Here is a 14,189-nt window from a genome sequence, read left to right as displayed (position 1 = left end):
TTCTTATCAAGTAGTTTCAAACTATTAAAGCTTAGAAAAGAGCTATTAAAGAAATAAGACCTTTGTTTCATTAAAATCTGTTTGCTCAAAGTAAATGCAAGAGTGAGTAACCCCTGTTTGCATCTTTTAGACTGCTCTTATGACATCCTCCTGAGCTTTAAAGAATTTTGCTCCTGCAGATCATTGTGAAAATGAGATTTCAATTTAAGGATTCACTGTATGAAATATCATTTCATAATCTACTTCTTCTTCTTTTCTTTCCTTTACTTTCTCCCTTCTTACCAAATTCTAAATTAGTAAGTTTAGATTAATGAGATTGTATTTTTTTGTGACTTATTTTATATTGAATCGCCAGTCTCTGTCTGACGCAGGATACAGCATGCTTGGGGCTGGTGCATGGGGATGACCCACAGAGATGTTATGGGGAAGGAGGTGGGAGGGGGGTTCATATTTGGGAACACATGTAAGAATTAAAGATTTTAAAATTAAATAAAAAACTAAAAATAAAAAATAAAAAAAATAAAGTATTTGAAATCTTAATGATTATAATACATCTTAGAAGTAATCTGGTTCAGCAGCCTCTTTTCACAGATTAGGGAGCTGAGGCCCAGAGGAATTAAGTGATTTGAACAAGAACTTCAGGTAAATGGAGGTGGAGTTGGAGCTAAGATTACTAATCAAGTGTCTTCTTTTGACCACAAAGCTCCTTAATTACATAGTATATATGTCTGAATACACTGAGTTAAAAAAAATTACCAAAATATTTTGAGATAGGAGTATTTGAGATTTTCATTTTAAAATTAAATAAGTAATTTTAAAAAATATATGTGTGTCTGTTTCCGAGGTATAGAAAAGAGTACTACATAATGCATATATTGTATTTCTATTTTGGAAAGGTTAAGAGAGCCTTATTCAGAATCTTTAATTATGCGTATAGAGCTAAAAATAAACTTGACAGCCAGTATTTTCTTTAAATAAACACTTCTTGAAGACTTTAGAATAAGTATTTTCTATTAGGAGAATATTCATTTTTCTTGAAATAATTTATTATTAATTTTTATGATTAAAAACATGCATTCTCAAGTAACACAAGTAGTTAGGAAAGAAAAAAATGTGTTGCAGTTGTTTAGATATTTGTGTTTTTTTGTTTTGCTTTTATAGTTTCAATTCTCCTCTTAGATTCATGACAGTCTGTGTTCACTGACCTGTTTAGAAAGTCATTTTTAAATGTATGTTATCCTTTAAATGAAATAATCTCATCTTAAACTCTCCTTTGTTGCTATTCTATCATCTTCAAATCTTGCTCTATCGTTTGAGTACTTTCTTGCTTTTGGTTTTATAACTTAAGAACTTGCTTGGATCAATTTTTGTAATCCTTTACCTGAAAGTTACAAAAAACAATGGTATTTCCATTGAACAACTTTTGTCTATTTCTTAAGCATTTGAGACTTGGGATTTGTTAATAAAAAATTGAGTGGGCAAAAAAACTCTTTCAGTCTCTTCTACGCTCAGAGAAAAGATAATGCTTCATTTAGATTAGCATAAAGCTTATTGTGGTGTTTGAGTATTATCCTGGTGTTACTAAACATACAGTTACTGAGTTTCTTCTCTACCTTAGGCTGTTTCTAAATTCATTTCACTGTTGATTTATTATGATTTTATGAATTCTGTTCAATACTTCATGATTGCTTCACCATGGTGTATAGAATTTCAATTTAGAGTTGTTTGTTATAGTTATCTTTTCAATATAAAGACAAAATAATTTTTCTGGGCTAATGTCTAAAGTATAAGTAAAAGTAGTTTGACTCTAAAACATAAAAATCATAAATATATGTCAATGAAGAGATTTTTATGTTAATTGGATTATATTGTTTGAAATGTCACTTATGAAACAATTACTTTTCTTGAAGATTTTAATAACCAATTTTCTGCCTTCTTCTCCTGGAAATATTTTGTTAGAGTTGCATGGCATAATTAAAATTACTTTTGAACTGTTCTGTGATTATCCGCTCTCTGAAACTTTTTTCCAATTTAGGGAAATGTTTATATCATTAAAATCTAAATTTTAAACAGTTTTATTATACATTCCAGTTTGGGGTGTTTTTTTTTGGTGGGGGGCCATGCTATGGAGCTTATGGGATCTTAGTTCCCTGACCAGGGATTGGACCCAGGCCCATGGCAGTGAAAACACAGAGTACTAACCACTGAACTTCTGTGAAACTCTCCCTAGTTTTGTTTTAAAATATTAATAAACATAAAAGCAAAATGCTGTTACTAGGTACTCCATAAGTATTTTTGGAGGACATGATACTATCGTAGTGCTTTTTGTGCTGTGAAGTCAGATTCTATTTTTAAGAGTACCTTTGTTTTCAAATTGAAATTTGTAGTAAAATTCAGAATTTAGTGGAACACATCTATCAGTATGATTTTAATGTAGCTCTTTCAACTTTAGAAGTCTTGTTATTCCTTTATGTTATTATATAAAGCATTGACTGAATATGAATTATGTTGAAAAGGCCCATTAAAAGCTGTAAAGATTTAAGGTCTTATAGTATATAGAAACCTGGTCTTTGAAGACTTCACAAAAACAAATTCAGTGACATATGGTGTATTTTTGATATATTCCAGAATGAATTTTCAGATTCCTAAGTGATCTCTGCTTGTGTAACTACCAGAGACCATTCCAAAATTAAGTTCATTTTATGTTTTTTTTAAAAGCAGAAATTTTTATATGTCAGTTTGGGGTGGGGCAACTTAGTATAGTGAAATAAAATAAGCAACAACAGATATTGTACCTCTAAGAAGGTTAAAATTTCCAAAATCAGCATACCATAATGTCAATTTAGAAGAGATGCCGAGAGTATTAACAATTCAAAGATGCTATTTCAGAGAGCACCTAGAGAAGTAGACAAAAATCTTAGATATCACATCTTCTGAACTTAGCCCCTCGAAAACATATTATTAATTTGCACTCTTTCAACCTCATAGAGTATTTATTCAAGATTGAGTGTTTTTGAAGACTAAATATATAAGCAAGTATCAGGTAGTATTAATTTAATTCATCTTTTGCTATTGTTTTCTAGAACAAATCACTGAAACAATTTCACCTAAAAAACCAGAAGAATCCTTTTATAGTAACAGCTATAATCCCTTTAAAGAGGTACAGACTCCACAGTATTTGAACCCATTTGATGAGCCAGAAACCTTTGTAACTGTAAAGGATTCTCCACCCCAGTCTACAAAAAGAAAAAATATAAGACCAGTGGACATGAGCAAGTATCTCTATGCTGATAGCTCTAAAGCTGAAGAAGAAGAGTTGGATGAGTAAGTACATTTCATTTTGTAATCATCATATTTTAACTAAAGAGGTCTTTCTGTAATATATCTTTGTGTGCATGTATGCTCAGTCATGTCTAACTCTTTGTGACCTCATGGACTATAGTCCACAGGCTCTTCTGCCCTGGGGATTATCCTGGCAAGAATTCTGGAGTGGGTTGCCGTTTCCTCCTCCAAAGGATCTTCCTGACCCGTGAATTGAACCCATATCTCCTGCATTGGCAGGTGGATTCTTTACCACTGAGCCACTTGGGAAGCCCTAATGTACCTTTAGTTGGGTAAAAAGAGGTCTGCTGCTTCTGCCTCTTTTTAGTCACTAAGTCATGTCCAACTCTTTGGAATCCAATAGACTGTAGCCCACCAGAGTCCTTTGTCCATGGGATTTCGCAGGCAAGAGTACTGAAATGGGGTTGCCATTTCCTTCTCCAGGGATCTTCCCAACCCAGGGACTGAATCCACACCTCCTGCATTAGCGGACAGATTCTTTACTGCTAAGCCACCAGGGAAACCCCAAAAGAGGTCTGTCCCTATGTTAATATACAGTTTATAAGTTAGTATCTATCTCAACCCAAATCTAAATTTTTATAATCTTGACCCTCATTCTCTCACACTCTTCCACATGATTATGTATGCATCTTAAACTAACAAATGAAGGAAACACGTTTCTTGAGTCACTGTTTAGAATTCCAATTGTATCTTCCCAAGCAACTATGTTATAAATGGTACATAAGTGTTTTTAATTGATTCTTGCAGGCATTACACTTCAGTTATGTTATGAGTCTATTGTGGGAGCCAAATAATTATTTCTGATATTGATTTGATGGGAAGATTTATTCAAATGCCAAGCAATGAGATCATGACATTTATAAATTCAGAATTATCTGCTTTTGCATTATTCTTTCTACCTAAAAGAGAGGTTTATTGACCACAGGCTCAATATGTAAATAGTGTGATTGGGGCTTCCATTTTACTCAAATCCAGATTAGGAATAGGAGGGTGCATTCACATTGTATTCTGGAATTGTACACTGCAACCCATGTAGTTGCACACTGTGGCCCTGAGTATGTTTGAAAATCAGCAATAAAACTTTTAGCCATAATGGAGTAGCATGGAGTATTTATAGCTTCTTGTCTTACACAACTAAAAAACTGAATAAAATGTATAAAATAACAGTTTTTAGAAATAAAATTGCACAGGACCCCTGAGAGATCAGAAACAAGAAATGTGAACACTACAGTTGTCCACGCTTTATTAATAGAGTATTTCCAAGTGCAATTCAAGGAGAGAGAACGCAGACACTCCAGAATCTCCCTGTGCTGAGGAGGCAGAGTTTGGACTTTGAAGGTACTGAGATAGCTAGAATTTGTGTATAGAGTGTCAGAGAGGAGAAAGCTACTCATAAAGAGTTTCAGCAATCTTTAGAAAGTTTCTCTTGAGTCTTTAACTGAGTACTAATCAGAGTATAGGGCTTCCCTGGTGGCTCACACAGTAAAAAATCTGCCTGCAATGCAGGAGACCCTGGTTCAGTCCCTGGGTTGGGAAGATCCCCTGAAGAAGGGAATGGCTACCCACTGCAGTATTCTGGCTTGGAGAATTCCACGGACAGAGGAGCTTGTTGGGCTACAGTCCGTGGAGTCACAAAGAGTCAGACATGACTGAGCGACTTTGACTTCAAAATCAGAGTATACATATGAGGAAGTTACTGAGAACAAAGGATTAGACAGAACAATCCCTGGAGTTCACTTAGGATCGGAGTGATTTTGGATTTCCACCAGCCAGAGAGAAAAGACATCCTAACATAGGGGACATCAAGTTGAGTCCACAGAAAAGTATTGTCCCAGTAGTGGGACCAAATTAACCCTTGACTAAAGGCTGTTGTAGGCTTTCCCAACAAAGTTTAAAAGCAAATCTCAAAAGAGTCAGAATAATTTCACATAATTGTATCCCACACAGATCCCAAAAATATTGTATTAAAAAGAATGCCAAAAAATTCAGCATCCAACACAAAATTCACCATGTCTGACAGCCAATCAAAAATTGATCAGGCATGGAAAGAAGCAGGAAGTTCTGACTACTAATGAGGAGGAAACTCAGTCCTTAAATATGGATGCAGAAATGGTTCAGATGATGAAATTAATAGACAATTGTGGTAGTTTAACTATTATATAAATATACTCCAGATATTCAAGAAGGTGGAAGAAATCATGAGCATGGAATATAAAAAGTAAATTCAGATTCAGTTTATAAAGATGAAATATACAAAATCTGATGAAAAATACACTGGATAGGATTAATTCCATGTTAGATACTGCAGAAGGAAGTATTAGTGAACCTAAATTCTTGGCAATAGAAACTCTCCAGATTAAAACATAAAGGGGAAAAAAGTGAACAGAGGATCAATGGGCAACTTCAATTAACCTAAGTGTAACTGAAGTTCCCAAAGGAGAGGAAAGAAGATGAGGGAAACGGAAAAAAATGGTTGAGGAAATAATGACCAAAAGTTTTTGAAATTAAAAACATGTAAATCTACAGGTCTAAGCAGCTGGATGAACCACAAGAATGATGAAGAAACTATACCCAGGCATCTTAACAAAAGCAATTCAAGTTAGAAGATAGTGGGATAATATATAACTACTGAAAGAAAGTAAGAAAAGTCACTCAGTTGTGTCCAATTCTTTGTGACCCCATGGATGCACAAGGTTCCTCCATCCATGGAATTTTCCAGGCAAGAGTACTAGAGTGGGTTGCCATTTCCTTCTCCAGGGAATCTTCCTGACCCAGGGATGGAACCCGGGCTTCCCGCATTGCAGGCAGATGCTTTTACCCTCTGAGACATAGTCCAGGAAAAAGAAAAAAACCCACCAAAACAAATTTTTATTTCCGGGGCGGGGGGGGGGGAGGTCAAAATAATGGACATTTCCAGACATGCAAAACCTGAGAGAATTCACGTTATCAGACTTGCTTTGCAAAAAATGTTACAAGGAAATCCTTCAGGTGGGAGAAAAATGACAGTAGTTGGAAATTTGGATCTACACAAAGGAATGATCAGCATAGGAAGTAGCAAATAGAATATATATAAAATACATGTCTTATTTTTAAAAACCTCTTTAAAAGATAATTGATCATTTAAAGTGTAAATAACAGTATATTCTGGGTTTTGGATAGGGATAGAAATAAAACAAATGATAGTAGTCACACAAGGGCTGAGCATGGGGAAATTGAATACTGTTTTAAGCTTTTTATACATGTTATTTGAAGATATACAGTACTATCTTCTTTTCACAGATGACATAATCATTTATGTAGAAAATTATAAGGAATCTCTACAAAGTCTTCTATAACTAAAAAGTAAATTTAGCAAGGTAAAGGATACAAGAGCAGTTTATAAATTCAGAGGTATTTCTCAATAGTAACAATTAACAATCAGAAGTAGAAAATTCTAGAATACCATATACAAAAGCATCCAAAAAAATAAACCAAAACTCAGGGATAATGTTGGACAAAGATGTTCAATGCAGTACCTGTGTGCTGAAAACTATAAAACATTGCTGAGACAAATAAATGGAGAGAAATGTTATAGCCAAGGATTCAAATTGATCCATAGATTCAGTGCTATCCCAATCAAAATTTTGGTGTATTTTCTGTAATAATTGATAACGCTAATTCTAAAATGTATACAGAAATATGATGGACCTAGAATAGCCAAAAGAATTTTGTAAAAGAATAAAGTTTGAGTACTTATATTATCCAGTTTCAGGACTCATTAACCAAGACATTCTGGTATTGGCTTAAAAGTAAACATATAGTTAAATGAAAGAGAATATAAATAAATCTAGAGCTAGATCCACACATATATTGCCAATTGATTTTTGACAAAAGTAGCACAGGAAGTCAGGCAAGGATAATCTTGACAACAAATGGTGCTCAAACAATTAAAGGTGTATATTCCCCAACCCCTCCAGAAGAGAACTGCAGTCCTTACCTCACAACAAATATAAAATTTTACTAAAAATAGATCATACACCTAAAAGTAAAAACTGAAACATGGGAACTCTTAGAAGAAAACATAGGAGAAAAATGAATTAGGCAAAAATTTCTTGAATAGAATGCAAAAAAAAAAAAAGTCAAAGGAAAAAAGTTATAATTTAGACTTCTTTAAAGTTAAATCTTTTGCTGTTTGAAAAACAGTTGTGAAGATAAAAAGTGTGGCCAGACTTCTTTGTAAAATACCTATCAGTCGAGACTTCTATCAAGTATATGTAAAGAACACTAGCTCAATGATAAGACAGACTGTCTCTTTTAAAGAGAGAAAAGATTTGAACAGACATTTCACAGAAGATACAAGAATAGCCGATGTGTACATAAAAAGTTGTTCAACATCTTAGTCATCAAGGAAATGTAAATTAAAACCATATAAGATACCGGTACACACCCACCTGAATTGCTCAAATTTAAAAGACTTTACTATACAAGATACTGTCAGGGACATGGAGCCACTGGTACTCTCAGAACTCTCAAAGTTCTAAATGTAGCTATTTTAGAAAAAAAATTTGCCAGTTTTTGAAAAAGTTAAACATATTCCTATTGACCTAACCATCCCATTCCTAGGTATTTAACCAAAAGAATCAAAGTGTATGTCCACAAAAAGTCATATATATGAATATTTAACAGCTTTATTTATCATAATAGCAAGATGCGATAATAACCCCAGTGTCCACCAATAGTCAAATAAATAAGCAAATTGTAGTATATCTGTAACAGTGGAATACTACTCAGTAATAAGGAGCAAACTTTTGATACATGTAAGTGCATGGATCAGTGTGAAAGTTATTATGCTGACTGAAAGAAGTCAGACCAAAAAAGAGCATATACTATATGATATCCTTTATTTAAAACTAGAAAATACAAACAGTCTGTAATGAGAGAAAGTAGACCCATAGTTGCCTGAGACTGGAGGTGGAGGGAGGGAGGGATGGATGGATTAAAAGGGATGCAAGGAAACTTTTGGAGAATTGGAAATGTTTGTAGTCTTGATCGTGCTGATGGTTTCACGCTTATGTGCATATATAAAAAACTCAACAAGTTATACTCTTTAAATATGTGCCACTTACTGTATATCAATCATACCTAAATAAAGCTGTTAAAAAAAAAACACCCCACAGCAATATTTAACTTTATTAACAGAAATACTCTGTCACATGAGTGATTCCTAGCCTAGATTTCTTGGGCTTTAGGTTTGTTTGATGAAAATAATTGATGTGAAACAGGGAAGATCTACAGAATATTTTACATTTATTAAAAGCTAAATAATAATATAGTGAGGCTATGTGGGTCTTTGTTTTCCTTGGAAATACTGAATTTCATTGTACTGATGTTATTTAGACCTTAAGAAAAATAGTTATTTCTTTCAAAATGCAGTGTAGTAGGAATTTTTTTCAAAATATGGGATATATGAGTTGAGAGGTGAATAATAACAAGGCTTCTTTGATGTATAAAAATTGGGAGCATTTGCTTTGTGTGCAGTAAGAAATGTCATCCCTCTGCTGTACATTGGTCACCTCCCATTTTGAGCATTACTTTGCTTATAGGTGCTGCGCTTTACAAGGGGCATTGATGATTCAAAGCATTGAGTAGAGTGAACAGAGTCATTAAAATCTCCAGAAACCACATCAAATGAGCAGTGACTGAGGACATAGGGACTGTTTGACTTAGTAAAGAAGTGGTTTAAGGGAACTATAATAACCAAGTTTAAATATTTGAAAGACTTATTTGAAAGAAGAAGGTAGTTAACTTGTTTTCTGTTGCCCTGGAACTGCATTTCTCGACCTTTGCTCATTTTACAGCACATGTGTAATAACTCTCACATGTGCTACATGCTTCCATGGGCATAGCTAGGTTTTGATAAAACTAAAAAATAGTTCTAACCTCCTGTAAGAACAGGAATTATGTCATGATAATCATCTGATTCAAAACCCAGGTTGAGAGCTAATTAATAACTATACAGGAGTTGAAAAAGTTGGCTCTAGCTGAAATTGTTGTATTTGTTTTCTTTGAAATGGCTAATGTGTGATCAAAATAAAATTTCTCATGGGTGGTGTAGGTGCTGAGTAATAACCACACACCTAGAGTATTTGAATGTAAATGCAAACTTTAAAGACAAACATTCAGTCACTCCAAGATGCATGAATATTACACAACATACACACACCCTGCTCTCTCCTATTAACAAATTAAAGAGACATCTAATGTTTGCTTAAACTTTTAAAATGCCTTAATAAAAACTAAAATCAGAATGACTAGGTGTTTCCTTTTGACCATTCTTTTTCCACATGAAAGTCACAGCCTTTACAAGTTTCCCATGAATAAAGAACATTCTGAATTGCTCAATCATCTGAGGTTACCAGAGGAGACTACAGACACTCAGCTTTCTTGTAGGAACATTATCCATAAATTTCTAAGGTTGCTTGTCAGCTAATAATGTCCAGGAAGAACTCTGTGTTAATTACTTACCTGGTATTTCTAATCTTTGTCTCCAGAAGTTTGTAGGTCCAACTTAAGTAGCAAAAATCTTCCAGAAGTTGTTCTTACTTCAATAATAAACTTATGACTTTTCATCAAGATGCCTGTATGACTCATCTTCGATTACCAAACTCTTCCTGTATCCTCTGACATAAAACTATCACAAACAAACAGTGCTGAGTTCTGTGATGTGTAAAACAGCCTTCAGAAATTCAGCGTACCTGTCAGCTCCAAAAGAATGTATGCATTCTTAAGTGGTTTTAGCACTTGTCCTTTACACTATCAACTGTATGGTTTTCTGAGAAGTGATAGAGCAATAATATTTTTCAAAGCATTTATGAGATGAACTTTTGAGGTCCAGCATGAAATCATTGGTGTGGGTGTATATCAGTTTCTCAAGGGAAGTTGTCATTGAAGTTTAATCAGAAAAGCCATGCACTTATTTTAATACAATTGAATTGTTTTCCCAAAGAAATATAAACTTTCAAAGTGAGAGGAAAAGAGTGTAAGTTTCACGCCACACTTTCTTCACTGTGTTTGCTAACCTTATTTCTAATCAACTTTATTTTTTCTTTCTATAGTACTTTTTCTTATTTTTTTAAAAAAATGAATAATATCATTTAAAGTTACTCTGTCTAATTTTCCACTTAATATAACTGAGTTTTTAATTCACAATGAATTAATGATACTACTAATGTATTACTTTTGAATAGTACAAGAATAAAAATAATTCTTGTTTATCATAGTGATGTGAGCTGCCTTGAAATAGATGATTCAGATCAGAGTTGATTAACAGAATGTAGAAATTATGCTAATTCCTTTAATAATTTTTCCTTACTAAAAATGCTGTTCAAGTATTTTTAAATGTACTTATTAGAAATTATGTAATTCTTATCATTACAAAGGAGGGAAAGATTTGTGTGGGCTCAGTTGTGTCTGGGTCTTTGCAGCCCCATCGAGAACCTAGAAAAAGAAGAGCAAATGCACAAAGCAAGCAGAAGAAAGGAAATAAAGAGCAGAAATCAATGCAACTGAAAACAGAAAAGAAACAGAGAAAAAAAAATCAATGTCACAAAGCACTAGTTCTTTGAAAAGACTGATAAAATTGATCATAGCATAACTTGTAGCATAACCGACGAAGAAAAAAGAGAGGATACAAATTACCAATACCAGAAATGCAATCAGAGATATCACTACAGACCCTGCAGACACACAAAGATAACAAGATAATACCATGAAAGAAACTTCACACACATAAATTTGACGACTTCAATGAAATGGACCACCTTCTAAAGAAAGACAACTATAACTCAGCCAATATGAAATATGTAAGCTCAATAGCCCTAAAAATGATTTTAAAAATTCAGTTTATAATTTTAAAGCTCTCCAAAAAGAAATTTCCAGACCTTCTTTTCACTGGAGAATTCTATGAAACATTTAAAGAACAATAATCACCAATTCTGCACAGTCTCTTTCAGAAAATAGATGAGGAGACACTTTCCAACTCCTTTATGAAATTAGTATTACCTTGATACCAAAACCAGACAACAACACGACGCAAACAAAAAATAAAACTACAGACCAATATCCCTCATGAATGTTCCTTAACAAAATATTGTCAGATATAATTCAACAAAATGAATTATACACCATGAATAGGTAAAGTTTATCTCAGGAATACCAGGCTGTTTTAATATTTGAAAATCAAATCAGTATAATCTACCATGTTGATAAACTAAAGGATAAAAATTACATGATCATATTTATCAATGCATAAAACATTTGTCTAAATACAAAGTATACCAATATTCAAGTGGTTAGAGGGAGGTAGAGAGACATGAAGAATAAGGATAGTTCTAGATATCTGTGTAATACTAAATAAGTTAAATAAAAGTTGAATGCAATGTAGTATTGTAAATTCAGTTATATAAAAGACATTGAAAAATTGCCTATCTTAAGGAATTTTGTCATTTTCTCCTGTTAAGTAAAAATCCTTTGCAATGTGCCCAATATGCTACTGGAGATCAGTGGAGAAATAAATCCAGAAATAATGAAGAGATGGAGCCAGAGAAAAGCAACACCCCGTTGTGGATGTGACTGGTGATAGAAGCAAGGTCCGATGCTGTAAAGAGCAATAGTGCATCGGAACCAGGAATGTTAGATCCGTGAATCAAGGCAAATTGGAAGTGGTCAAACAGGAGATGGAAAGAGTAAACGTTGACATTTTAGGAATCAGCAAGCTAAAATGGATTGGAATGGGTAAATTGAACTCAGATGACCACTATATATCTACTACTGTGGGCAAGAATCCCTTAGAAGAAATGGAGTAGCCATCATAGTCAACATAAGTGTCCGAAATGCAGTACTTGGATGCAATCTCAAAAATGACAGAGTGATCTCTGTTTGTTTCCAAGGCAAACCATTCAGTATCACGGTAATCCAAGCTATGCCCCAACCAGTAATGCTTAAGAAACTGAAGTTGAATGGATCTATGAAGACCTGCAAGACTTTTTAGAACTAACACCCAAAAAAGATGTCCTTGTCATTATAGGGAACTGGAATGCAGAAGTAGGAAGTCAAGAAACACCTGGAGTAACAGGCAAATTTGGCCTTAGAGTACGGAATGAAGCAGGGCAAAGGATAATAGAGTTTTGGCAAGAGAACGCACTAGTCATAGCAAACACCCTCTTCCAACAACACAAGAGAAGACTCTACACATGGACATCACCAGATGGCCAACAACGAAATCAGATTGACTATATTCTTTGCAGCGAAAGATAGAGAAACTCTAAACAGTGAGCAAAAACAAGACTGGGAGCTGACTGTGGCTCAGATCATGAACTCCTTATTACCAAATTCAGACTTAAATTGAAGAAAGTGGGGAAAACCACTAGACCATTCAGGTATGACCTAAATCAAATCCCTAACGATTATACAGTGGAAGTGAATAATAGATTTAAGGGGCAAGATCTGATAGACAAGAGTGTCTGATGAACTATGGACAGAGGTTCATGACATTGTACAGGAGAGAGGGATCAAGAACATCCCTAAGAAAAAGAAATGCAGAAAAACAAAATGGCATTTCCAAGGAGGCCTTACAAATAGCTGTGAAAAGAAGATAAGCAAAAAGCAAAGGAAAAAAGGAAAGATATACCCATTTGAATGTAGAGTTCCAAAGAATTGCAAGGAGAGATAAGAAAGCCTTCCTCAGTGATCAGTGCAAAGAAATAGAGGAAAACAATAGATAGGGAAAGACTAGAGATCTCTTCAAGAAAATTAGAGATACCAAGGAAACATTTCATGGAAAGATGGGCTCAGTAAAGGACAGAAATGTATGGACCCAACAGAAGCAGAAGATATTAAGAAGAGGTGGCAAGAATATCCAGAAGAACTATACAAAAAGATCTTCACAACCCAGGTAATCACGATGGTGTGATCTCCAACCTAGAGCCAGACATCCTGGAATGTGACATCAAGTGGGCCTTAGGAAGCATCACACGAACAAAGCTAGTGGAGGTGATGGAGTTCCAGTTGAGCTATTTCAAATCCTAAAAGATGATGCTGTGAAAGTGCTGTACTCAATAACCAGCAAGTTTGGAAAACTCAGCAGTGGCCACAGGGCTGCAAAAGGTCAGTTTTCATTCCAATCCCAAAGAAAGGCAATACCAAAGAATGCTCAAACTACCGTACAATTGCACTCATCTCACACGCTAGTAAAGTCATTATCAAAATTCTCCAAGCCAGGCTTCAGCAATACTTGAACCACGAACTTTCAGATGTTCAAGCTGGTTTTCGAAAAGGCAGAGGAACCAGAGATCAAATTGCCAACATCCGTTGGGTCATCGGAAAAGCAAGAGAGTTCCAGAAAAACATCTATTTCTGCTTTATTGACTATGCCAAAGCCTTTGACTGTGTGGATCACAATAAACTGTGGAAAATCCTTAAAGAGATAAAATACCAGACCACCTGACCTGCGTCTTGAGAAACCCCTATCAGGAAGCAAGTTAGAAGTGGCCATGGAACAACAGACTGGTTCCAAATAGAGAAAGGAGTATGTCAAGGCTGTATATTGTCACCCTGCTTATTTAACTTATATGCAGAGTACATCATTGAGAAATGCTGGGCTGGAAGAAGCACACTGGAATCAAGATGGCCCGGAGAAATTTCAGTAACCTCAGATATGCAGATGACACCACCCTTATGGCAGAAAGTGAAGAGGAACTAAAAAGCCTCTTGATGAAAGTGAAAGAGGAGAGTGAAAAGTTGGCTTAAACCTCAGCATTCAGAAAAGTAAGATCATGGCATCTGGTCCTGTGACATCATGGCAAATAGAT

At 34.6% G+C, this 14,189-nt stretch overlaps 1 protein-coding gene across 24 annotated transcripts in view; it reads left to right on the top strand.

Moving 5' to 3' along the window:
* Window positions 1-14,189, top strand: part of EHBP1 (EH domain binding protein 1) — a 356,949-nt gene that overhangs the window by 166,263 nt on the left and 176,497 nt on the right. For all 24 annotated transcript variants that reach the window (XM_060412059.1, XM_060412056.1, XM_060412046.1 and 21 more), the window contains one exon: window positions 3,084-3,324. In XM_060412059.1, coding sequence (XP_060268042.1) covers window positions 3,084-3,324 — 241 coding nt within the window. The remainder of the gene's footprint in view (window positions 1-3,083; window positions 3,325-14,189) is intronic.

The sequence above is a fragment of the Ovis aries genome, chromosome 3, assembly GCF_016772045.2.
Source record: "Ovis aries strain OAR_USU_Benz2616 breed Rambouillet chromosome 3, ARS-UI_Ramb_v3.0, whole genome shotgun sequence".
NCBI lineage: Eukaryota > Metazoa > Chordata > Mammalia > Artiodactyla > Bovidae > Ovis > Ovis aries.
This window is presented reverse-complemented; position numbering and strand designations above follow the sequence as displayed.